The sequence below is a fragment of the Uranotaenia lowii genome, chromosome 3 (assembly GCF_029784155.1).
Source record: "Uranotaenia lowii strain MFRU-FL chromosome 3, ASM2978415v1, whole genome shotgun sequence".
NCBI lineage: Eukaryota > Metazoa > Arthropoda > Insecta > Diptera > Culicidae > Uranotaenia > Uranotaenia lowii.
The window spans coordinates 275,128,684-275,156,046 of NC_073693.1; the positions used below are offsets into that span (position 1 = coordinate 275,128,684).

The window sequence follows — 27,363 nt, forward strand, 5'->3', positions numbered from 1 at the left end:
CTTTGTACCTTCAAACCGTTTGGGTCGGACGCACTCTACTCGACAGCCACTCACCACCCCCCCCCCCCCCCCCCATCGATGGGTTCGGTCTACTCCGGTCGTTGTCCGGTCTTCTTGAATCCCTTTGACTGGCAACCTCAGGATTTTTGGCCCGCGGCTTTTTCTGCCCTACGTATGCCAGATCGAGATCAGCTTTTCCTGGACTCGCGCCTGTCACGGTACGCATTTGGGACTTTAAACTCTACGACTTTCAATCAATATGTGATAACACAAGCGTAGGGTACCCCAGCGTAAGACACTGAAAAAATTTTGAACTTAAGAGGATGTTTTTACGAGTTATCTTTACAATAATAATATAGAAGGGCGACCTGTTTAAAATATGTAGGATTTTCGATATATTCAGTAAAATATCCATTCCATAGGTCACCAAAAATTTCTGGAAAAAGTATTTCTTCGAGATATTCATACCTACCGAATAAGATAAATTTGTTCATATCACAAGCAACTCATGATTTTTTTTACAGATTCAACGATTTCACGAACAAGTTGAAAATGACAAAGTTGCTTTATCGGGATTCGGTTTGTTTCATTTAACGAAGAAGTTAATTTTGAAGGTACTCCATCATTTATAACACCTCACGAATCAAACTCAACCACACGTGTTTTTTTTTATTTCAGATATCTGGTACGATCGTCACTTATGAGTTGGTGCTCTTGCAAGTGAACGCAGCCGAAGAAGAAAACGGTGATCAAAACCCGTGCACTTGAACAATTTGGTCCAAAACCCTCGAACACATTTTAAGCCCTCTTCATTTTACACAAATCAACATCCGCCGGTTCCTCCTTGTGGAACTGAATTAGCACCAGTTCATAAGTAATTATGGATCCAGTAACCTTGAGCACCAGCTTCCGGGTCATGTTGAAGAACTTCATTCCCGTTAGGGCCACCGTATCGTTCACGACTTCCTCTGCGAATCGTTTAGCCTCCAGACACCAACCTTCGCGGGGGATCGTTCTCAGCACTTCGATGGGCCTCCGGGACTCATCATTCACCTTGGCCGCACACATCGTCACCCCCAGGGTTCGAGCAATCAGGAATGTCAGCCCAAACCAGAAGTACATGGTGTGAACGATTGTTGGATGAGAGCTACCGAAAACAGGATTATCCTATTTCAGAGATTTGTTTTAGCCTATTTTATTTAGCTTACCTCAAACTGTTCAGTATTGATGCACAAATGAAAAATAAATTATTGGAAATCGAGAGCATAGTGATGATAGAAACCACATCGTCTACATGCTGGATTAGATCACAAACGTTACGGTAATTCCTGCGCTGGTCACCCCAAAACTCTTCCGTCATGGGCTGAGAGTTAAGAAGATGAGAGAAAAACAAAAAAAAAACATACAAAATCTTTCAAAAATGTGCTTGAAACAATTGTTATTTTTACTACCTGCCGTTTATGTTTCCGCATGAAATCATTGATCCGTTCAAAGGTATGTGATAGCCCCAGGCTTATTACCATGACAAATAAATCGATGTAGCTCCACACGAAGGTACAAACGACGTTGAGGTATTTGATTATAAAAGCCAACCAATTGCTATACTCGAAATGTTGAAACACGAAGAAGAAGTTCGCCTTGAAGAACATCTCCATCGGGTCAGGAACTTCCGGACAGTAGGGTCGATAGAAGACAGCCGATACAATTGAAAGTAAGTGTTCCAAAAGGGACAGGGTTGTCAGCAGTATCGATATCAATTTGATTTTCCTGGCCAACACTCCTCGTTCCAAAATGTTAGTGCTCTGAGGCAGCAGTTGCTCGGTATCGTGCCATTTCCTTATCAGCTCCGGCCACTTTTGGGCCACCCGAACGAAACAGTACATCCCATACAGGTTGTACGAATAGAAGAAAACCGTAGTCAAACGGCCAAAGCTGAAGTCCTTCTCGAAGAATCGAATCAAAGTAGTAATAACGAGAAATGCCGTTCCAGCATAAACAGCGTAACAGTAGATTATTCGTTTACTTAGCCAGGTGAAGCGCACCTTAGCCGGATCTCGTTCCATGATTCCACTGACCGGCATTACGGAAAGCATCTGGGCCATCGTAAGCATTCCACCTACAGCATCGTGAAAGGTTCCGTCCCGTATCCAATCGTCACTCGTTGCGCGTTTGAGGAATTGGATTTCTCCTATGGGAATAAAATATTTCAAAAAATGCTTCAATCGCTGGATTTTTTTTTAAACGAGTCGATTTTTCAATTTAATTTGCTTTCATAACAATCAAATTTTTGAATGCATGAATTTTAAAATAAATCCTTAAGTGGGTTAAGTCGTACATACATAGGTGATAATGAACTCAAATGTTACTGTATTAGTAAAATTTGATGTATGAAATATGAACTAGTGCGCGTTCTTTCGATCTTCGCCACCTGGTGATGAAAACAGGTTGGTTTACACCTATCCTCGAGTTGAGGTTAAGCAGAGGAAACAAAAATAATTTCTTACAATGCCGTTTGGTATTATAATTTCCATTGATTCAGAATAAACTAGAAAGAGTCCCATCGATTTAAAAAAGAATCCGATTTTTCTATTGACCGAGACAAATGCTGAGTTAAAAGTTTCTTCTAGATTTTGCATTTCATGAAATAATGTAGGCAGAGATTATAGATGCTGGCAAAATTTACTCACCAAAACTGAAACGGCCTTTTTGCTTCACGGGAACCAAATCTGGACTAGACCTGAAATTGGAAGTTAAGATTTTTAGTTAAAAAAATGAGTCTATCAAAAAAGTTATTTTCAGAGAAGTAAAAGAAACGAAACAATGTTATTTGGAAATAAAGTATTACTCCGCAGTGATGTCTGTTGAATTGGTTGTATTTCAATTTTTTTTGTTTCGATTATAGTCGTTTTAACCAAGGTTTCTCAATAGAAGGTTTGCTGACTTTTGCAGTAAGTAGGCGAGGAGAGCGCGGGTGTTGGTGGTGCTCGTTATCTTTGTTTATAAACATAAGAAAAAAATTTTTTGGTGAAGCAAGATGATTCAATTTAATCAGAGTTCATTTTCAGTGTCCTCAAGTCAGTTTCCATCAGCCACCGGCCATTGTTCGAAGCCAACCAACCCGAAATTCCAAACCAGCTGATTTCCCTTGGACCGGTGTTTCCCATACTAGCCAGCTTCTAAATAGCCAACACCAAAAAGGTTTTTTAATATCCGCGATCAACCAGCCATCAAACAAAACCCTTGAATACCAGAATCCTTCCCTGACACTAGCAGTCATCTGACAACCGATCACCCGCAGCCCGAGCTCATCCTTAACGAGCGCACACGCCGGATTTGTGTGTAGTAACAACAGCAGGGTCGGTGAGGATATTCAAGCCAATCGGAAAACATTGCAGCCTGTTTCTGCGGTGGCAGAACGCAAAACTCACCGCTGGAACCAACCGAGTTGAGCCGCATATCATTCCGGATATTCTAAAAGTGTTTACCTATTTGTTAACGTCACACTTAATCTTTTCACCTGTGATCGAGACAATTCCGTCCTGTATTTTCAACAGCTGAAATTACAGGACGATTTCAGGACAGAAAAACAGCTGTCCAATTCACCTGTAGGTTCGAAACGGTTTCGTCCTGTGATTTGCTGTTTGTTTTTCAGATGCTTCTGAACGTTCGAGATGGCTTCTTCCCGAGATCTGTTCCTTTCTTCCAAACCAATCCCAAATTTAATTTATTTTTCTATGTTCAATAAAGAACACGTTTCTTTTTTTTATTTAATCGTTTAATTAAGGATATTTGTTACATCATTCGACGCAGAACACTTGAAGAAATTTAAAAATTACTGAACTTACCAAAATGAATCAAGAATAGAAAGGTAGTCCCGGAAGGGTCTGGAAATCTGCTGCATAGTTGCCTGGGTTGGTGCTGTCTATGTGACCTGTTAAGCACCTGCGGAACTGGATTCGGTGGATTGATTGCGTTGACCAGCGGAATTTTCTGAGCATTATTTACAGTTTGGTTTATTTTTAGCTCCCTCTTGACGGATGATTATCTGGTCTTTTTTTTGTATTTGCCAGGAATTTTATCATCTGGACTGGCATTCTGATTCAAGATTTATACCTGAACCCTCGTCTGCCATAAATAGATCCTAAAAAGAAAATTACATCAAAATTACTCTTCGACTTCACATTCTCAAGGCATACGACATAACTACTTCTGAACTGCATCTTTTTCGGTCCACTATTAGCTGGCGAGGGCTGGATATTTCTTGGATATTCCCAGCAGCAGCAGAACTTCGGCTAGAAAATTTCAAAGTGAGCCGGCCCAGGAGCCAAACAGTTCAGTTCGTTAGCTGATTAGTACCTACCTCCGGACAGATATCGTTTAGCCCTTTACATAAACTCTCCAACAGGCTTATTATTTTGCGAATGTCCTCGTCTTCGAGTACTTTGTTGGTAAACAAACGCAACGTGTCCATGGTAGCCAATTTGAAACCCTAACATGGCTGATTCGAAAATTTTGTTGATCAGTACACCTACTATATACCCCCCTTGGTTTTAACATCTTTATGTCACTCGCGACTAATGGTCGAGATTTGAGTCGTTTTAACATCTTTGTGCCATTCGCGACGATGCAATTGGCGGAAATTCATTGAAAAACTTATCCGGTACAACTGTGATCGAGTAAATTGGGTTCGAACTCACGGACATTAGCTCAGGAAGCAACTGACGTGCCAACTGAGCTACATATTTCACAAGTCATTGTTTTTCAACACCAAAAGACATACTCTCATTCAACAGCAGATAAGCGTTGGTAAAGTGTCACAAATAAACAATTATTCAACAGCTAAAGCATTGTTGACCTTGTACGATACAAAGTTACGGCCTTCAACAAAAGTTGTTCAGCGGAAAATTTCCTTTAAATAATTTATAAATTGGCACAAAAACTATTAGAAAGATTGGTTTCACAGAGAAAACAAATATTAATCGCAGCGCATGAAATTGGACTGCGCATTCATGACTGCGACATTTGTGCGAACTTGAACATTCGTGCGACCTGTCAAATCAGGGTAAAATCTGTCGGAGTTCTATACGCTAACCTCTTTTCAGTACGGATTACTGCGACTGCGAAACATTGCACGAAATCCCATTTTCAATGAAAGAAATATTATGATACAGATTTTTCAGAACAAAACATTCAATTTTCCCACACAAACATACAAGTTTTAATTTACACATGTAAACGTTACTTAAAAATTGTGCAACCAATCATGCAAAACGTAGATTTTCAGATCCCCAGGTTTGAGAAATTTAAAAAGGACAGGGCGACCATCAATCTTGACCAAACAGGAGGAGTTGATTCATCATTGTAAGTGTCTTTAGTTTATCTACCTAATTTTCTTCAGTCGAGTTACTTTTCTGATAGAATTTGTTCTTGAAGTGTGAAAAACGTTACTTGAATTGATAAAAAATTGAATGTAAAGGCAATGCTTTTGCAGATTTGAATCCAGCACATTCCAGATTGCTTTTTTCAACATTTTCCAAATAAAGTTTTCCGTTTATTTAACTTATCTGAATATCTAACTTTTACTGATGTATAGTCGATAACTTTTAACAGTTGAGACTCTTATGTTAAAATATAAAATTAATGTTGGGCAGTTAGAATTTTTAACCACACTCTAGTTCAGGGGTGAGCAACCTTTTGAACCAAGGGGTCAATTTAAATTTGACATCTGGTCGGCGGGCTGCACTTAAAATATTTTTTTTTAATAACTAGCAGAGCTTTATGTCATTTATTGAAACAACAGATTTTTGGCGAAAACAAATCTGAAAAAGGGAAGATAAAACAAATTAACGTGTTCAAAAACAAAAATTCAACACGACTTTTTTAATGCCCGATATTGAAAAGGTACATCACTAAATCTGTGTCATTTTTCATTTCTCTCAATTTTTAAAATTACTTCTTGGCGAACATTCGTTCTTACAACATTTTTGTTAAAACTGATGGCACTATTTGTCATCCCTTCCATTTAAAAATCTTATGGAGTTTAACACAGTCATAACTAAGAGTGTGATAAATATATATTTACTCAAAAAAAATCACCATCTTCTTAGCGATGAACGATGAACCGCTTATTGACTTTCTGTGATTATTTTCCACAATTAAAACTTGTTCTCAAAGCTTAGATTTTTTTTCCTACAAATGGTAAAAATTTCGTTTTCTTGAATTGAAGTTCTGTATTGGATCATTGCGTCGAGATGCTGAACAAGGTTGTCGAAATCACAGAAAAAAGTGCAATTTCACATCTTTTTATGCAATTATCTTCAAAACTTCATGGTTTTAGGATTTTTATTCTGATTTTTATAATCTTTAATCTTATTCAGATATCATTAGGGTAGGATTTGTAAAGCTGTATTATGACTTTGGTAACGTGGAATGCGAATTATAAGTGAAATATTTCAATTTATCGATGTTTGTTATAAATTTTCTATCAAATTTTGGAAGAAAAAAACATCACAGATAATCGTCAAAAACCTTTTGGATCGAATCACAGAAATTCAGATAGGTTGCTTTTCATCAAAAACTAATAATTTTTGTCGGTAACTTTTCCGGCTGATTTTAATTTGTTTATTTGTTTATTTCCTAATGTAAGCTATCAACTAATAAATTAAAACTACTTGATTTTACAAAGTTCTCGAATACATTAAAATTTTTCTTCGGAAAGTATGTAGCTCTTAAAGCGTCGAAGTCGAAGTACTCGGCAAAGCGGTTGAAAGTTCTTAAAATTTCAATTAGAGCGCTGTTCGCTCCGTAGTTATTCAGCCGAATGGGAACATACACTCAGGCTAATTCTTATTATAATTTTCATAAGATACGTCTTATGAACCCCTTTTTTGCGTCAAAACTAATTTTTCATAAGAGTCTTATGAAATTCTTTCAATTTTCATACGAATTTCTTATGAAAAATAGAAGAAACGGTATTGAGGGAAAATAATGAACACATCGATTCCATCAGTCATTTTCCAATCGTCAAACGAAGTTGTGGAATTATTAATGTTATTGTTCTAAATGGTAAGTTTGAAATGAAGTTTATTTTTAGTAATCGTTGAGCATATTTGAAAACTTTAATTTGTTTTTTGTTTACTTTTCTGCACGTTGAACGGGAAAAAAACCAAAGTCATTGGACCGTATGCGGCCGAACAAACCGGAACCGGTGGAACCGGGTATTGATGTGCTGTTGATGGTGACCATAATGTATGTATGTACCAAACAAATTAGCCGAACAATAAAATAAGTTTTTAACATCAATTGTTTTGAATTTTTCGCATCAAACGTGACATATCCTGTTTTTATAAGACCCTCTTATGAAAAGCAACAACCTCTCATTGAAGTAGGTGTTCATCTGCAGAATTCATTCGCGTCATAAGATTATCTTATGAATTTCATTGATTTTTCTTATGGCGCCACTTCATAAGAGAATCTTATGGCATGTATAATAGTATTTTTCTGAGTGTAGAGCTGCAGATATTAATAAAAAATCTCAATTTGTTCACCCAGGCTTTATTATTAAACTTCCGTTATTTTGATCAATATTCAGAAATAAAACATATTTCACAAGGTATTGGTTAAATTTTTTTTTGTCAGTATTTGAATGCCTTTTTTGTCGAGCTGGATAGATTGTAAAAATTATCTACTGAGCCTGAGCATATATTTCATCATTCAACTTTATTTTTGCTTGAAACTTGAAACGAAAATAATAACTTCACTAACGGACTTTGAAATTCGTTTGATCATGTAGGTAAAGCTTCCGCATTTTTGGCTGCTCTTCCGACTCACTTTCATGAATTTAGCTTTGTGCAGTGTGGTAGGAGTTAAATAATTAGGAAAAATGTATCCTGAATTAAAAAAAAAACTCAAATATTACGTTATGCTTATAAGCAATATTGCGTTTATGCCTTGATCAGAAAATGCCAAAAAAAGTAACAATCTGAATGATTGTGGGGTAAATGTAGATAAGTGCATATTTGATCAAGTCATATAAACTTTCTTAACAATCCATTGTACATGATAACTTAGGGAAGGAGAAGGGATGTTGACATACCATATTTTTGGATCACTCGAGAACTTATTTTTCAAATAATATAGCAGAAGGTTAAGGCTTTTTCCTCCTTTCATTGATTCGGAAGGGGAAGCTTCCATTGATTTTTTTTTAATAACTCGAGTGCTAACCTAGCAGATGGCAACAAATTGGGAAAAGTAATTCAATACAAAAAAAATTCTAAGATGATTTGGTTCCCCTTCCGGATAGGAAAGAGAAGAGAGGTGCCATCATACGTTTGTTTTGATAAATCCAAGAGCTCATCAAATGAATTCGACCAAATTTTACTAAAGAGAGTATTAAAGTACGAGAAATGAGTCCATGGTTATTAAAAAACCCTTTTCACCTTCCAGTGGGGTATAAGAGAGGGGAAAAGGATTTCCGCACAATTTTTTATATAACTTGAGAACCTATTCAACAAATGGATCCGAGTTTGAAAAAAAGGTAGGAGTACGAAAAACGTTTCTATTTTTTCAACGGAAATATTCCGTATAGTACAGAGTCGGGAATGGAGAAGGTTTTATCGCATAGTTTAAAACATTTCATGCTAAAGAAACCATATTTTACATATGAGAGGTTTGTTTTTATGATTCAAGACTTTTCCTTCTTCCAGAAGAGAAACGGGAAGAAGGAAATTAAGTATAGCTCAAAAACTGATCAAGCAAATGGAGCCATGTGTAAAATTTGAATGAATTCGGTAACAAATAATGTTGTTATAGCAGTTCGTGGACCCTCCCTCCTACGGGAGTTCCACAGGGGAGAGAGGAAAAGAAAAACGAGGTCTAATATCAAATTTAAACCCATTATCAAAAAACAATTTCAGATCCAGTTTAAAAAAAATCATTTCAGAGAATCCAATCTTCTTTGTATTCCAAATATAATTTGATGTGAAAGCTCTCATTTTACAATATCGAAAATTCATTTATAACAAAATTATTTTCACGCAACTTATTGATTTCTATAAGGTGTAGCAAAGCACATCGGGTCAGCTAGTTTTATTCAAAAACCTAGCAAAATTCAGGCAAAAAAATCTATCAAAACTTATCGAAAGATTTTGAATCGTATTTAACCCTTCTTTTCATAAAGTAACAAATTTGCAACAATTAATGTATGGAAAAAGTGAAAAATCGTATTTTATTTAAATAGTTTTCTTTATGTACTCATCATTTCCAACTGTTAAAAATGATTTTAGAGGAAAAATCAAATATCAAAAATCATGAAATGAAGGGTTTAGGTTTCCAAAAAACCTTTAAAATAAAATGAATGAATCCGGGCAAAATCCGGGCATTTTCAAATGAGATCCGGGCAACTGGGCCGGACTGCTTTCAAATTTTGTATAAAATATCCGGGCGAACCCGGATAAAACCGGGCAATCTAGCAATCTTTAGATAGAAGCTATGCAATCTGAATACTTACTAGGAATCACCCAACATGCAGACTCGGTCAAACAGGACTTACCTTCAGCACGGTTGACTTCTCAATGAGGATCGCACACACTCACATTCACTCAGTTATAGAATGGGCCCCAGGGCTCAGCTATCATTCATACACTGTAATAAACAATCAGTCAAATATACTGATACATACCACACATCTTCCCCCTTCTCCCAGGAAGAAAAAGAAACGAATAAGAATTTAAAAAAAAAATGTAACGAATTATCTTGAGTAATATATTGATTTTATTAACGCTTAACTTATATTACTTTTTAGAACTTTCCGTCAAGTGAATATAATCAGACAAATACGATGGGGTTTTGCAGGCCCTTACAGGACGTTGTGGAATTTCATCATCAAGCTGCGTCTTGGTAATTGTGTGAGAGTTCTTTTTCCAAGGTTGAACTTTCTTTGTTTGGGACACATGTCGCTTTGTATTACGGCCTTCATCGTCAGCTAACAGCAAACTACCATTATCATCTTTTATTACTGTAAAGCGTTTCACATGAAATCTTGAATCTCCTTTGGCTTTAGTTTGACGCTCAAGAATTACTGTATCCCCAGGTTTGATGGAACTTCTTTTAGCGCCGCGTCGATTATCCTCAAGAGTTTTTCCTTTTAACTTCACTTCGCGATCTCTCTTATCTAAAAGTTGATCATCGAAGTCCGACTTTCCACGTGCTAACAAAGGTAAACCACGTTGTATCTTCCGGCCCATCATTACATCTTCCGGTGACATCTTTATTACAGAATGAATTCCAGCGTTGTATGCTTGAACTGCATTCTGAAGTTCTTCAATGTAGTTGTTACCACTTGCAACTGCTATTGCCATGGCTTTATTCACCACCTTCATGAAGCTCTCTACTAGCCCGTTTTGTTGGGGAAAAAATGGTGTCGAAAAAATAGTTTTTATGCCCCGATCTGCACAATATTGCTCATACTCCTCACCGTTGAACGGAGGCCCATTGTCAGTTTTGATGGACTTTGGGAACCCTTCTCTTTCGAACACGATATCCAACACCTTCTTCGTGTACTCGAATGCAGTGGACTTCACAGGTTTAGTTATTGCATATCTAGATCTTAAGTCTATAATCACCAAGATGGATATCCCTCCAAATTTCATGTACGGTCCGTTGAAATCCATCGCTATGGTCTCCCACACAGCTTTTGGAGCAAATATCCGCTGCATAGGCGTATGTTTTTGAGGTTTACCATTAGCAGCACAATGCATACAGGATTCCACCCATCGTTCAGCATCGGCAGAAATTCCAGGCCACCAAACGCACTTACGTAAAATGCTTTTTAATTTAGCTGTTAATGGGTGACCAGAATGAGCTATTGCAAGGGTTTTCTCTCGTAGATCTTCAGGAACAACCACACATCCATTTTTCACAAGGATACCATCTTTGACAAACAGGTCATTTGAAACTGATTCGAACTTCTTCAAGTCTCTAGGCCAATCTCCAGATTCTAAAGAATCTATAACCCGTTGAAGGGTACTATCGCAAGCAGTGTGCTCCCTAATTTCATCTTCAGTTAGGAACTGCGTCGCATTAGCTTCAAGATGTGCTATTTCCCATGGGCTTGTGTCCTCATTAAAAGCGTCATCACATCCTTCATAGAGGCGAGAAGAGGGATCCGCTATATTTTGGCAACCGCGTATGAACTCTACATCATAACTGTAGGGACTGAGCCTTAGCGCCCAGCCATCAGCTCTAGTCAAGGCTCTTTTTGCTGTTTCCCGAGATCGATTTAGTATGAACGTTATACCCTTGGCATCGGTGCGTAAGATAAAATGCCTACCCAACAAAAAGTAGGCAAAATGCTCCACCGCCCATACAGCGGCCAACGCTTCTCGCTGGTTTTGAGCGTACTTTTTTTCGGTAGTAGTAAGGGCCTTTGATGCAAAGCTTATTATCCTAGGAGTTCGCTTACCATCCTCTTGAACCAACACCGCTCCCAGAGCGTTGGGAGAGGCATCAGTGTACAGGACTGTTTTGTCTGCTTCTGAAAAATATCCTAACGAGACTGTGCAGTGTTCAATACGATTTTTGATCAGATCGAATGCATTTTTCTGTTCCTGGCCCCACATCCAGGATTTGGAAGAAACTGCTGTCCACAATGGGGAAGAAATTTCAGCAAAACTCTTGATGTACGGGCTTATAAACGAAGCCAGCCCCAAAAAACTTCTAAGCTCTGACGTAGAATTTGGGTAGCGGAATTTCTTAATATCTTTTATTTTCGAATCGTCTATATTGAATCCGGACTCGTCCAACACATGGCCTAAGAACTTAATACGTGTTCGATCAAATTCACATTAAGATGTGTTCAACGTCAGATTATTCGCATTCAAAATGCGCAAAACATGAGCCAAGGTCTTTCGCAGTTCTCCTAGTGTTTCAGCAAACAACAAAATATCATCTATGTAAACAATTTTGTTATTAACTTCCTCCAAAATACGCGACATTTCCCGCTGAAAAATTTCGGGCGCGCAGTTTACCCCGAACATCAGACGTGTAAACCGATACATCCCATCTTCAGCCAGGAAAGTGGTTAAATCACGCGATTCATTGCACAGCTCTAAATGGTAATAAGCATTAGATAGATCTAATTTCGAGAAGTATTTGGCGCCGTGCAGTTTAACTATCATTTCCTCTAGCAGAGGTAAACGATAATACTGGCGCTTTATCGCTTTATTTGGGGCGCGCATGTTTACGACCAAACGAAAGTCGTCCTTACCTTTCGGTACCGCAGACATCCCGCTAATCCATTCCGGTGCAGTAACAACTTTTTCGATTATTCCCATCGTTTCCATGTCTTTCAAACGCAATCTAGCAGCCTCGCGATAAGCAGCCGGTACGTTGTAGTAGGCGTTTTTCTCCGGGAGGACTGACTTGTCAACGCAAAATTTCACTTTCACTCCTGGCATCTTAGGAAACAGTTTGGTTTTCTCTACCTGACCGCAGCTGTATACATCGGCTCCCACCTTCAAGAGTTCCATGTCACTGGCAGTACTCCTACCGAGCAACGAACAGCGACCCTGTTTTACCACAAGGAAATCGGCAACAACAGCAGGTTTATCAAGTCCAATTACCCGAATTTCGGCTTTGAAGGCATATTCTACTTCCATTGGCTTATCAGCAGCATATCCCCGCAAGCCTTTGTTCCATGGTACCTCAGTAGGATGAAGGAAGACAGTTCCAGCTCTAAATTGGTTTTCAAGCTCTCGCCAATCCTCCCCACCAATTACATTGGTATCTGCACCCGAGTCAATGAGGAATTTGATAGGCCTTGACGAGCCAACAGCGCAATCAACTAGCACATCCCCAAGCGAAAGTGCGTTGATTTGCTGAAATATCAAACAAAAGTCATGAGATCCAGAATGAAAAATGAAGAAAACATCAAAACGCATTATTTGGTAAGAAAAAATTTATTTCATCACAAGAATGATGCTTTTTCAATAACGAAATTTTATTCTCTGTTTACCTGCACTTTCCGATCATCAGCGTGAGTCTCAGGACTGACTAATGCGGGTTGAGCAGGATTGGATCTAAAATACATGTCTTCCACAGCGTTGATTCGTTGCTTACGACATGTTGAAGCGTAATGACCGCGACGGCCACAAGAATAGCAATTCTTTTCTTCCGCTGGACACCGTTGACCATTATGAGCTGCTCGGTTGCATCTGGAACACCTTTCAAACCGTTGCAGAGAAGGTTGATCACTTCGAAATCGTTTTGGCTTGAACCCTTCATTCCGATCGTATGTGTTATTGCGCTTGCGTGTCGTCCCAGTGTCACGAGAAAACCTTCGAGATACAGCCATAACAGACGTTGAATCATCCCCCAACGGAGACTCTGGCAGCAAGGCTTCGTCTCGCGTCGCAGATTGCACGATGAAATTAGTGTCATGGCCATACGTTCTTGCCGCTTTTGCCAGCTCACGATTTCTGAGTCCTTTAAGCAGCTGTGTACGGACAAATCGATCTTGGTCGGATGGACTGTAACCACAAAGCCACACTTTTTCCATCAGCCTAAATTAAGAAAAAAAAATAATATTTTTTGTTTTTTAGGATATAATGTACAAATAACCTGGAGTGAAAACTGATCGCAGATTCTCCTTTCTCTTGGCGCATGGAAGAGAACATGTCATGTTCAGCCGAAGTGTCCGTCAACGCTTTCAAGTACCCTTCGATGTTCTTGACGAAAATAGTGTAACAATCGGGGTTATTCGAAAGAGGGCGCAATTTGGCCGCTCGAACGATTCCTTGGAGCTCATCCCCGATGGATAAATACAGCAGTTGTGATCGCTTCACCGGATCATGAGCATTGGACAATAAGGCTGCAATTTCAAAATTCTCGAAGTATTTTGTCCAAGCCTCCCACATTTTATTCGCTGGTACACCGCTTGGGAACGGTTTAATGTTGTCCCATCTAATGCTGGGTGCACTAGTATCATAGGACATAACGGTTGTCGTAATCGCTGGTGTTGACCGTAGAACTGAGGAGCTGACATCATTAATCGGCGTTGGAACTGGAGTACTACTGGGTTCGGAATCTCGTGTTTTAGTACCCGACAATTCGGCAATAGTTCTTTCTAATTCTAGTACCTTTTGCCGAAGTTCTTGAGCTTCTTGATCCGGATCAACAGTTGAATAATAAACAGCGTAGGGGTCGTTTTCTTGTTCACTTTCATCATCGCGGTGAGCATTGTCGTTAGCTTGGTTAAGACGGACATACCTTCCTGGGCTGGAAACTTCCAGTTCATTTACGTATTCATCTTCGCTCTCGTATGTTGGAGCACGAACGTATTTTCCAGAGCTTGACATTTTGGAGAATTCGATAATAAGTCTGAAAATCCGAAATTATACCAAATCAGTTTTGCGGCATCAAATCTTTTTTTATTGGAAAGCTTATAGAAGGTACATTTAAATTTCCAAATAGTTCTTTTCTACCTAGTCTCGAGATAGTTCCATTTTTTTTTAAACAAATATAGGCCATAATAAACATAACTAGGGTTAAGGAATTTTTGATGAACATGATTGTTTCGAATAAAAAATTCAAGAAAAAAAACTATTATACACGTTCCCTTTTGAAACATGGCAAAACACATTGAAGATGCCTCCGCACCAGAATAACTATATTGTATCATAAAAGCTAATCAATAATTTAATTCACATCTCGAGCTTCAGTCAATTTTTAAGATTTTCGGTGTGGACTTTAATCAACACTTAAGTAATCGTCCTCAGCCAAAATTAACACTTGGCTCTGTTGTCAATATCATCCCGAACTAAACTTTATCTTTCAAGTCTCGGATTAACTTAGGTGCTCGTCCCGAGCGAAAATCAACAATTAAGTGCTCGTCCCGAGCTCAAACCACCTTTTAAGTGCTCGTCCCGAGCTAAAGTCAATACTTAGGCGCTCGTCCCGAGCTAATATCAATAATAAGGTGCTCGTCCCGAGCTCAAAATCTCTTCAAGTGCTCGTCCCGAGCTAAAATCAGCATTTAAGTGCTCGTCCCGAGCTCAAATCAACATCTAAGTGCTCGTCCCGAGCTAACATCAACACTAGTGTGCTCGTCCCGAGCTAACATCAACACTAAGGTGCTCGTCCCGAGCTAACATCAACACTAAGGTGCTCGTCCCGAGCTAACATCAACACTAAGGTGCTCGTCCCGAGCTAACATCAACACTAAGGTGCTTGTCTCGTGTTCAAATATTTCATTTTTGTTTTTACCAGAACAAACAAAAATAAATTACACTGCATCAATCCGACGCCATTACAAATCAACACTAGGACAAGAAACATTCAATTATCAATGGAGCGCTAGCGCTACCGAAACTTTGTTCGCTCTCAATGGCGTCTGAACCGATTTCTTTTTTTGTCACTTTTCACTGTTAGCACAAATGCTGCACGTTGAGTGATTCCTGTCGCATTCTGGTTGTTATTATTTTAGTTCGATGCACGATTATAAAACCTGCCACGGTCGCCAATATGCAATCTGAATACTTACTAGGAATCACCCAACATGCAGACTCGGTCAAACAGGACTTACCTTCAGCACGGTTGACTTCTCAATGAGGATCGCACACACTCACATTCACTCAGTTATAGAATGGGCCCCAGGGCTCAGCTATCATTCATACACTGTAATAAACAATCAGTCAAATATACTGATACATACCACACAGAAGCCTACATTGTTCTTCAATTTTGTAGAACATGATAATTCATGAAAATTTGTCGAAGACATAAAACATGTATCTCTTAAACAAAAAGTTTTATGACTATTTGTTTTCATAACTAAAATTAGGCTGGTCCAACAAAAACAGTTTTTTCGTTATATCTTTGCAGTGTGATTTTTTTTTCAAAAAAAATTGTTCAGCAAGATTTTAAATAATTATAATGCGCACCTTTTGTGGAAAACTGGTTAGCAATATTTGTTTTCCTTTTACACTTGAAAGGCAATTTGTGTTGAAAAATGACTCTTTTAGAGCTTCGATAGCTCCAAATGGGGCAAGTCACAAATTTTATCGTTGATTGTATTTGAAAATTCATGTTACAGCCTTCACAATATCAAAAAACTGGATGTATTTTTGTTGATTAAAGCGTTTAATCGTTTTTGAAAGTTAGTAAAAAAAAACCAAAAATCTCTAGAAAAATAGAGACAATTTGTATCTGTATTCTTAAAGAACTCAGAAATTATTGATCCGATTGATGTTAAATTTGGCATGAAGTAGTTTTTCGGGTAAAAAATGGATCTGTGAAATTTTGAGTTCCTCCCATTTAAAATAGGTGGGGTTCCATACATGTATGTATGTGATTCACCACAGTTTCTCCAACGTATTCAGCACATACGCATTCGGCGAATCTCCAATGCAACCAACAACATACCCGACACTATGGCTTCGTGTGAACTGTTTTGTAATGAATGTATTACGTGTAGATATACGTACACATACAGATGTATGTGTTTTTTGAAGAATGAGTCAATCACTTTCGCAGCCGTATAAAATTCGTAGGGGGACATGCCCTATTATGCGCCACCTAAGCGAACCGCTGATTTTCTATGTATTCCACGTACAAATTGTGTTAAAACTGGGTGCAATCGTTGAAGAAATACTCAAATTGCTCGTACTCAAATTGCTATGGTTGCTCCAAAAACTTGATTTTTAAAAACCTTATTCAAAGCCACAGAACAAAAATGTGTTGCAAATACGCGCCGCTGTGTATTCAATACGTGCCTAGCAGCCGAACACACCCGAAAGCAACCGAAGGCCGAAAACACACCAATACTTACAGACACTTTGAATGAAGATAAAATCAAAATGGACTAATAAAAATTTATAAAAATAAAAGTAGATTTTTTGGGCTGAATTTACGCTCAAAATAAGGTTTGAGACTTTTTGTTCATTTTCAATGAAAATTGGCCTTTTTGAAAAATTAATGCTATTTTCAGCCTACTTCGATTGGCGCGTTATAACGAGCGCATGGGCCGTGATAGAACATACCCATAAAAAGCATACCATAGCGAGTTCGGTATAATTTATTAGCATTAAATCATAGTTTAGATTCTCCTCTACCGATGTGTCAGAAAATATGGTCTTATTCGTTTTTCTCTGCTTGGTGACACCTTATTGAAAGTGTTTTAAAATTTAGATCGAAATGAAGAAAAACCTAAATTGTGAATTTATCACGACACAGGAGCATTTTAAGGAAAAATTCATACTTGCCATGACCAATCACAGCATTTAGAACAAATTGGTAATATTTTGCAGGCTTAAAATGTTTCAGATTCTTCAAAACAAGGGTGGCGCGTATTAGCCACATGGGGCGTTATATGAACTTTTCCCCTATCATGGTATGATTCTTCTGCAGGTATTCCGCACACGTGTCTATACCTGTCTATACCTAAACATTCCGATTTCTAATTTTCCAAAAAATCTTCATTGTTTCTTTTAAAATTTCCATAATATCTCAATTAATATAAGTATCCGAATCTGTAAAATCTCTCAATTCAATAATTCAATTATTTCAGCTTTCAAATTTTGAAATTTCTTAAAATTCATTTTTATAAATTTACGAATTTATAAATTTTTGAAAATTATATTTTTGTAGCAATCATGATTCAATGCTGAATGCTTTTTTTCTGTTTTTCATCTACATATGCTAGCTTCAATTTTTTTCAGATTTTCTCAAATTTTGAATACCACCTTTTTCAAAAATATCTTAGTAATAAATATTTTCGAATGTCTAATTTTCACAATTTAGGAATTTCAGATTTTCAAATTAGCAATCAAATTAATTATACCGTTAAAATATTTAAATTCAAAATATTTAAATTTACAGAAAAAAAATAAGATTTTCAAAACAACTCTCATTAAAAACAATAGATTTCTAAAATTTATATAATTTCTGGAACAAATATAACCGGTATTTCAAACTATGTTTTTCGAAAAACTCCAACTTACTATTTGTCTTCTTCAAAGGTTTTTTAACCGTCCTTAAGTAGAGGAACTTGCGCCACCTAGACGAATCGCTGATTTGCTAGGTATTCCACATACAATTTGTGTAAAAAACTAGTATAATCGACGAAGAAAAGTGTTTTCTACAAATGCCTATGATATCTTATTACTCAAATACCTTTAGTTGCTTCAAAAACTTGATTTTTAAATACCATATTCAAAGCCACAGAGCAAAACTGTGTTGCAAATAAGCAAAAAGCTGTATATTCATTACGCGCCTAGCAGCCGAACACACCCGAAAGCAGCCGAAGAAGTATGTTTTCAGATTTCGAGCGGAGTGGTCGTTTTTTTCATTTAGCCTTGTGTAGCCGAGCTACTGTTAAGTTTTGCTTTGTTCGACACAATAGCATTTATTTAGTGGTGTGATAACAATGGGATCCAAAATGGAAGAAGCGCGATCAAACTCTCTAAAAACTTATTTTGGACCTGGAAAAGCTGAGCCTACAGTGTTTGAAGTTTTTCAATTTATGAAGCTTAAGATGCGTTTGGTCGGTGAACAACTTTTAGCGATGCACAAAGAACCCAAAGAGCACTGTGTTTATTTAAAATTTACAAGCGAAAAACTTTTAAAAGATACGTTGTCGCGGTTGCCATCTTCAATGGAGTTCCACTACAACGAAAATAGTTCGACTAATGTGACATTCTCTGAGGCATCCAGCGTGTTCAAATACGTGAGAATATTCAATTTACCACCTGAAATTGATGACAAAGAGATTTAAGATGTCTTCGGGAGTTCGGTGTCATTCAAAGAATGGTGAGGGAAAAATATGGTACGAAAACAGGATTTCCAATCAGGACAGATGTGCGTGGAATGCACATGGAAATCAAAACTGAAATTCATCCGACAGTACACGTGAGAAACTTTCAGGCTCGCGTGTTTTATGAGGGCCTAGTTAACAAATGTTTTCTTTGTGGAAGCAAAGAGCACATAAAAGCTAATTGTCCACAGCGTGTTACAGTCCAAAAGAGGTTGAATAATCAGGCTCTGCGATACAGCGAAATTGTTGCTGGACCCAGTCGATGTTTAGTGACGGCTTTTGACGAAGAAAATATTGAGATCACCGCAGCAGAAACATCGTGTAATCGGAACAACGAAGAGGGCATTTTGAAAGCAGGAAACGGCCAGGTAAAAAACATGGAGCATCAGTTGGAAGCTTCGGAGACACAAATTGATCCAGATCGTGAGAAAATAGACGCGAGTGCTGAAGAGATGGATTCTGCAGTTTAAAAAAAATTCAGAGAGAACTTAACGAAGTCGCAAGGAAACTAAAGCCAATAATAGGGATGGATCCGAAACATCACGGAATCTGACTCAGGATTAGTGAACATTCCTTCTGCTCCTAGCTTCTTGGAAGCACAGAGTGCTTTAAATCGTACAAGATCGAAATCGAAACAACAAAGACAATTTGACAATTTGAATAACCCAATTGAAACATTGGGTAATTATAATCAAGGAGAATTATTTGTTAGGCACACTGAAAAATAATTTGTAATATTACAATCTGTTATTGTAATTGTATTTATGACTTTATGTAAAATGGACTCTGAACTCTACTGTAGATATAAATAGTTGTTTAATGTTAAATAAAATAAAGACCGAAAACGAAGCCATACTTACAGACACTTTGACTGGAAAGAAAATCAAAATGGACTAACCAAAATAAAAAAAAAATTATAGTAGATTTTTTGGACTGAGTAAATGCTCAAAATATGGTTTTAGACTTTTTGTTTACTTTTAATTAAAATTCATCGTTTTGAAAAATTTATGCTATTTTCAGCATATTGGCGCGTTCTTAGCGAGCTCAGTATTTTTTTAGCTTAAAATCATAGCTAAGATTCTCCTCTATTGATGTGTCAGAAAATATTTTCTCATTCATTTGTCTCTGCTTGGTAACGCCTTATTGAAAGTGTTTTTAAATTTACATCGAAATGAAGGAAAACCTTAATTGTGCAATTTTCACGACTTAGGGAACATCCATAAATGACGTAGCTTTTTTTTGAGTTTTTATACCCCCCCCCCTCCCCCCTCGTAGCATTTCGTCATTAAGTCATAGATCCCCCCTAGATAATAACGTAGTTTTAATAACCCCCCCTCTCCACCCATTTTTAGAAATCGGTTTTTAATTTTTACTTTTATTATGCTGAATAATACAAGAAATAACGGAAAAAGGGAAAGAAGTTATAAATGGAAGTTTAAAAAAGCAGTCAGTCAAAAAAAATCAAGCTACCTTTCAACAAACAGGATAGCTAGTAAGTATTCAATCAGTTGCGTCGAAATCGTTCGGCAGCTTTCCTCCATCGTCTGTTCGGCTGGAATAATTGCATCTGCGATGTCAGCTGCCTCCACCCACTGTCCAACGTCCTCCGGAGTGATGACCAGCGCTTCGTGTCCTCTTTTGCCTACAATTAGCTTTGGACGAATCTTTCTATCCGAGGCTGGGGCCTTGTGGATTTTGCTATGCTCCTTTTGGAGAACATTTGAAGCAAAATATAATTTGCATTTCTTGCTTGTAAGCTCCTTGATACGCTTGAAAACAGTCGGGCAGTAGGAGTGAAAAGCTACATATTCAGACTGGATTGAAATAGGCATAATTTTGCTCAATTTTGATTTTTTTTTTCGATATTTAATTAAGAATACGTAGCTTTAATTGAACCCCTACCCCCCTCTCGTCACACATCGTCACACAAAGTCAAACTCCCTCCCTCCCACTCAAATGCTACGTCATTTATGGATGTTCCCTTAGGGGTATTTTAAGGAAAAATTCAAATTTGCCATCGCCTATTACAGCATTTAGAACAAATTGGTAATCTTTTGCTGGCTTAAAATGTAACAGATTCTTCAAAACACGAGAGGCGCGTATTAGCCACATAGGGCGTTATATGAACTTTCCCTCTACCTTACTATTTGTGCATTTTATCGCATATCAAGATGCTGTTCCCTGTCACTACCCCGTCACTAGCGATATTCCTTCCCAAGAAAAGAACTTATCGCAGCAAGCTACGCAAGAAATTTAAATTTCACCGACCGTTAAGGTTTCCCTATGGGTTTGTTGTTTTCTTCTCTTGCAACAATGTACTCTGTACCCCATGTGGTTTATCTATAGGTGGGGACAACTAAAAACTTTAGTATTAGTTCGTTGTATCCATACAGTTGTTTATGAACGATTGTGACGTAACGCGACGCCATCACGGAGTCAAGTGTGAAGCGCCCAAATGTAGCCATGGAGACTTATAAGGAGGAATGTTTGGGACGCAAATAAACTTGTTTATTATTTAGAACGAAAACCGTCGCCCCGTGCTGTGCGTCAGGAAAAAAAGCGTAAATGAATGGGTGCTTTGATTGTGATTTATGAAATTGCATGGAACATTGTATGCCGTCGGTGAATGGCGACTTCAACGTCGAGACGCTCATGAACGATTGTGACGTAGCAATCAAAACATTGAAAAAACTGATTCTCACACTCGTGCAACGGTACTCTTGTCCGCACCTATAGATAAACCACATAGCTCTGTACCGACTGTATTCTGAACATTTTTGGGCTTGTATCGATGTTAGAATTTGTTCTATTTATGCTTTGTGTATCGGTAGCAAGGTGAATGAGGATATAAGCACTTCAACGAATTTTGATGCACCTATTTATAATTTTTAACAAAATTTAAATTAATTACGTATCCATTCAAGTAAATAAAAAACCCGATTTAATACACTTAACAGTGGATTGGAGCCTTTCTAACAGAGTGTAAGTTATATTTGGAAATATTTAAAATAATATAGAATACACATGATAGATTCCTTCCCTCTGCATCATATAAGTATAATTTCAGATATTCAAACACGAAAAATTCCGATCTCAATATAAAAAAATGATGCATAGTACGTTTTTTGGGGAAAGGAGTTCATTTTATGTATGGAAAGAATGGTATTTAAACAGTTGAATTTCCAAAACTTATATCACGCTGAAATGGTGCCGTGGTAGCAACCAGAACTTTCACGATGCTGGTCACGGTTCGAATCTTACTGTTTTTTTATGCTTTTTTTACTGAATAAGTAAAACCAACTACAATATTGATGGATAGCCGTAGCACGTGGCCTAGTATGATACCTTTTTTAGAGCTCAACCATGCATAAAAGAAAAAATTCTCACAAAAGGAGGGGAAAGTAATATGACTATTAAATGATTAATCTCATTCTGGAAACTAAATCTGAAATCTTATTCTGATTCTAAAGTTTGAATTTTGAATTACAACACTTAGTCTAATATTTGAATATAATTTCCAATTTCAAATTCCAGGTTGATCTTTAATCCGAATTCTTAATCAGAATTCTAAATCTGAATTCTCAATCTGAATTCTGAATCTGAACTCAGAATATGAATTATGAATCTGAATTCTGAATTCTGGATTCTGAATTCTGAATTCAAAATTCAAAATTCTGAATTTTGAATTTTGAATTCCTAATTTGAATTCTGAATCTAAATTCTATATCTGTATTCTGTATCTGAATTCTGTATCTGAATCTGGAATCTGGATTCTAAATCTGAATCTGAATTCTTTTTCTGGATTCTGAATCTGAATTCTGAATCTGATAAAGATGGATAGAAAAATGAAGAGAAAAGCGCAAAAAAACATTTTTGCAAGGAAAACTTATAAACGCACACCATACTTTACCCCGCAACATCAATCATAATAAATTTTCAATTCCGATATTCTTTCTCCAAGAATCTAAATTTTCACCGATATGTTGAAAATAAATTTACAAAAATCTGAATTCTGAATCTGAATTCTAAATCTTAATTCTGATTGTGAATTCTGAATTTGTATTCTGAATCTGAATCTAAATTCTGAATCTGAATTCCGAATCTGAATTCTGAATCTGAATTCTGAATCTGAATTCCGAATCTGAATTCTGAATCTGAATTCTGAATCTGAATTCTGAATCTGAAATCTGAATCTGAATTCTGAATCTGAATTCTGAATCTGAATTCTGAATCTGAATTCTGAATCTGAATTCTGAATCTGAATTCTGAATCTGAATTCTGAATCTGAATTCTGAATCTGAATTCTGAATCTGAATTCTGAATCTGAATTCTGAATCTGAATTCTGAATCTGAATTCTGAATCTGAATTCTGAATCTGAATTCGGAATCTGAATTCTGAATCTGAATTCTGAATCTGAATTCTGAATCTGAATTCTGAATCTGAATTCTGAATCTGAATCTGAATTCTGAATCTGAATCTGAATCTGAATCTGAATTCTGAATTCTGAATCTGAATTCTGAATCTGAATTTTGAATCTGAATTCTGAATCTGAATTCTGAATCTAAATTCTGAATCTGAATTCTGAATCTGAATTCTGAATCTGAATTCTGAATCTGAATTCTGAATCTGAATTCTGAATCTGAATTCTGAATCTGAATTCTGAATCTGAATTCTGAATCTGAATTCTGAATCTGAATTCTGAATCTGAATTCTGAATCTGAATTCTGAATCTGAATTCTGAATCTGAATTCTGAATCTGAATTCTGAATCTGAATTCTGAATCTGAATTCTGAATCTGAATTCTGAATCTGAATTCTGAATCTGAATTCTGAATCTCAATTCTGAATCTGAATTCTGAATCTGAATTCTGAATCTGAATTCTGAATCTGAATTCTGAATCTGAATTCTGAATCTGAATTCTGAATCTGAATTCTGAATCTGAATTCTGAATCTGAAATCTGAATCTGAATTCTGAATCTGAATTCCGAATCTGAATTCTGAATCTGAATCTAAATTCTGAATTCTGAATCTGAATCTAAATTCTGAATCTGAATTCTGAATCTGAATTCTGAATCTGAATTCTGAATCTGGATTCTGAATCTGAATTCAGAATCTGAATTCTTAATCTTGTAAATCTCATTTTCATTTGCTGGAATATGTTTTTTTTTGCATCACGCGTTTGTCAAAATTGAAATTTCTTCATCCAAAATTTTTTTTTATGATTTCGGATTTTACAACTTTTAGTAGTATGGTTTTACCCCTAAAAGTATGCAGCACCCTTAATTTCAGAAAAATTGTGAAAAAAAGTTTTCACAATACAAAATCGTGTTTTCATGCGTAATGATCTTTAAGTCATCGCAAATTTATCAAAAACTGTGAAAATTAGTATTCTGGGAGAAACAATTTCAGAATTGAAAATTGATAAAGATGGGTAGAAAAGTGAGGAGAAAATTTACGGATGATGAAAAGTGTGAAAAAACATTTTTGCAAGGAAAACTTATTAACGTACACCATACTTTACTTCGCAACATCTTCATCAATTTACAATTCTGATATTCTTTCTTCATGAATCTAAATTTTTCACCGATATGCCGAAAAAAAATTTACAAAAATTGAATTCTGAATCTGAATCCTGAATCTGAAATCTAAATCTGAATTCTGAATCTACATTATTTTGAATCTGAATTCTGAATCTAAATTTTGAATCTGAATTCTGATCTCTGAATTTGAATTCTGAATCTAAATTCTGACTCTGAATTTTGAATCTGAATTCTGACTCTGAATTCTGAATCTGAATTCTGAATCTCAATTCGGAGTCTGAATTCTGAATCTGAATTCTGAATCTGAATTCTGAATCTGAATTCTGAATCTGAATTCTGAATCTGAATTCTGAATCTGAATTCTGAATCTGAATTCTGAATCTGAATTCTGAATCTGAATTCTGAATCTGAATCTGAATTCTGAATCTGAATTCTGAATCTGAATTCTGAATCTGAATTCTGAATCTGAATTCTGAATCTGAATTCTGAATCTGAATTCTGAATCTGAATTCTGAATCTGAATTCTGAATCTGAATTCTGAATCTGAATCTGAATTCTGAATCTGAATTCTGAATCTGAATTCTGAATCTGAATTCTGAATCTGAATTCTGAATCTGAATTCTGAATCTGAATTCTGAATCTGAATTCTGAATCTGAATTCTGAATCTGAATTCTGAATCTGAATTCTGAATCTGAATTCTGAATCTGAATTCTGAATCTGAATTCTGAATCTGAATTCTGAATCTGAATTCTGAATCTGAATTCTGAATCTGAATTCTGAATCTGAATTCTGAATCTGAATTCTGAATCTGAATTCTGAATCTGAATTCTGAATCTGAATTCTGAATCTCAATTCTGAATCTGAATTCTGAATCTGAATTCTGAATCTGAATTCTGAATCTGAATTCTGAATCTGAATTCTGAATCTGAATTCAGAATCTGAATTCTGAATCTGAATATGAGTTCTGAATCTGAATATGAGTTCTGAATCTGAATTTTGAATTCTGAATTCTGAATCCTGAATTTTAATTCCTAAACCTGCATCCTGAATTTGAAAACTGAATCTGAATTCTGCATCTGAAATTGAATCTAAATTATGTATGAGTATGTAGAAATGAAAAATAAACATAAATTCATTCTTCAACACGGGTAAAAAAACGAGGGTCATAAAATCTTCATATAAATTCCCCCCAACGCAGTTTTCTGTACGGCTCTGCATTTTGTTGACACCCGGCATGGCTATAGACACTATAATTTCATATATGAAATTATAGTGTCTATAGGCATGGCGGACTCTGAAGGAAACGCCCATCCGCCATTTGCTGCATTGAAAAGCAAGAAGTGTAAGATATAAACACTGTTGCCGTATTCGCCCCAGCAGACTGAGAAACTGCCCAGACCACGGTGCGTCTTAGTAATGCCTTTTACCTATTTGAGTTTGAGCCACTCTAAGTCAAGCGTGCTGATGGTTTATTGGATAGCGTTTGCAACTTGGGATCTGAAGGTTTTTGGTTCGATTCCCGAGTCAATAAATTTTAATTTTTTTTTTTGATTATCTCTAATTTATAAATGATTGCTGGTGCTGCTGCTTCGAGGCGCCACTAGCAACTTTTTTTTATGCCATAATAAGTATGATATGTATTTGGTAAAGAAAACGGTTTCAACTATTTTGTTTTTTTCCCGTTTTTGAAAGGGTTGTGAAGAAAAAAAAAATGCATTCTTTTGAGACTAAAATCATTTTAATTGCGCAGCCCAGTTTCGCAAAAACGTTCTTGACATTTTTAAAATGGCACATACAAATCCACGGACATCAACAGAACTCGTCGAGCTGAGTCGATAGGTACCTATAAAGGTATGTCTAAGACCCATAATTAATGATCTCCCCAATCGACCGATAACCAAACCTTTCTGTTAGAAAGGCAAAAAATCTTATTGAATGATAAAAAATTGATAACACTATAAAAAAAATCTTATTGAATGATAAAAAATTGATAAAACTTTTTAAATACAAGTTGTTATGTTATCAATGGTCTTTTTTTCAAATCTCAGATGATCCTCTGTGTTTTTATCGAACAAATCTAAAATGCAAATAACCATGAAAATTGCAGGTGTTTTTTTAATGTTTGATATTACACTTTGAATGATCATTTAAATGTCTTTCTTGTTCATGATAGTTCATGATACGAAAATTTACATAATAGCAGATCAATTATGAAAAAGTACTTTTTATAACTTCGTTTTGATATTTTTTGCCCGAAATGTTTTTCGATTTACTTTTTTCCAGGTTTTCTCTGTTGTTGTTACAGATAGTTAGTTAAAAGTATTAATATTTTTTGGCATTGATTATTCGCAATTGCAGGACTGGTTTTGAAATAGTTTCAATTTAAAAATTTAAATAAAACAAAGAACTTACCCACTCAAGTTACTGTTCCTTCGTTTGAGATTACTTCCTTGAACCAGTTTCTTCGCCATATCCGTCTTTGCCTGTTCTGTTCTTTTCACCCTTGCTCATCAAACCTACAAAGCCAAATGTGTCGTTCCGGTGCAAGTTAACAGTGTTCAACAGTTCATGTTCAAGGAATCAATTAGACGGGCTGGTAAACAAATATTACCGTTCGAGAGTGAAAATTGGACTCCTCTAACTTTCGACAGAAATTGAACTAAAAAATTTAAAATTGGATTCCTCTAACTTTCGACAGAAATTTAACTAAAAAAATTAAACGACCTGATTTTTTGTGTAACAATTATGTTTATTGCAATCTAAGTATCAATTTACATGCAAAACTTTCATACGTGCTCAGTATTCCTTCAACTACGGTAGATGCATTTGAATGAATCGTTGTCCTATCATGATTCCATTCAACCCACAGAACAGGGTTGGCCTCTAATTGTCCTGGCCAGAGCAAGGACTGGTGTTTTGATTCGTGCAACTATGTTTGTTTACTGTCCAGAGCTGTGGGAGAATTCTGGGAGAACATCTGAATATGAATATGAATTGTGAGGAGGTTGGTTTT

General features: G+C 36.5%; 1 protein-coding gene across 1 annotated transcript; it reads right to left on the reverse strand.

The window, feature by feature from the left end:
* Positions 1-689: 689 nt before the first annotated feature.
* LOC129754499 (gustatory receptor for sugar taste 64f-like) lies at positions 690-26,871 on the reverse strand. Its single transcript, XM_055750611.1, has 5 exons — positions 26,763-26,871; positions 2,688-2,737; positions 1,452-2,188; positions 1,209-1,363; positions 690-1,147 (listed from the first exon to the last, which is right to left on the reverse strand). Exons 1-5 carry the CDS (start codon positions 26,819-26,821, stop codon positions 799-801), a joined length of 1,350 nt encoding a protein of 449 aa, XP_055606586.1. The 5' UTR covers positions 26,822-26,871; the 3' UTR covers positions 690-798.
* Positions 26,872-27,363: the final 492 nt, after the last annotated feature.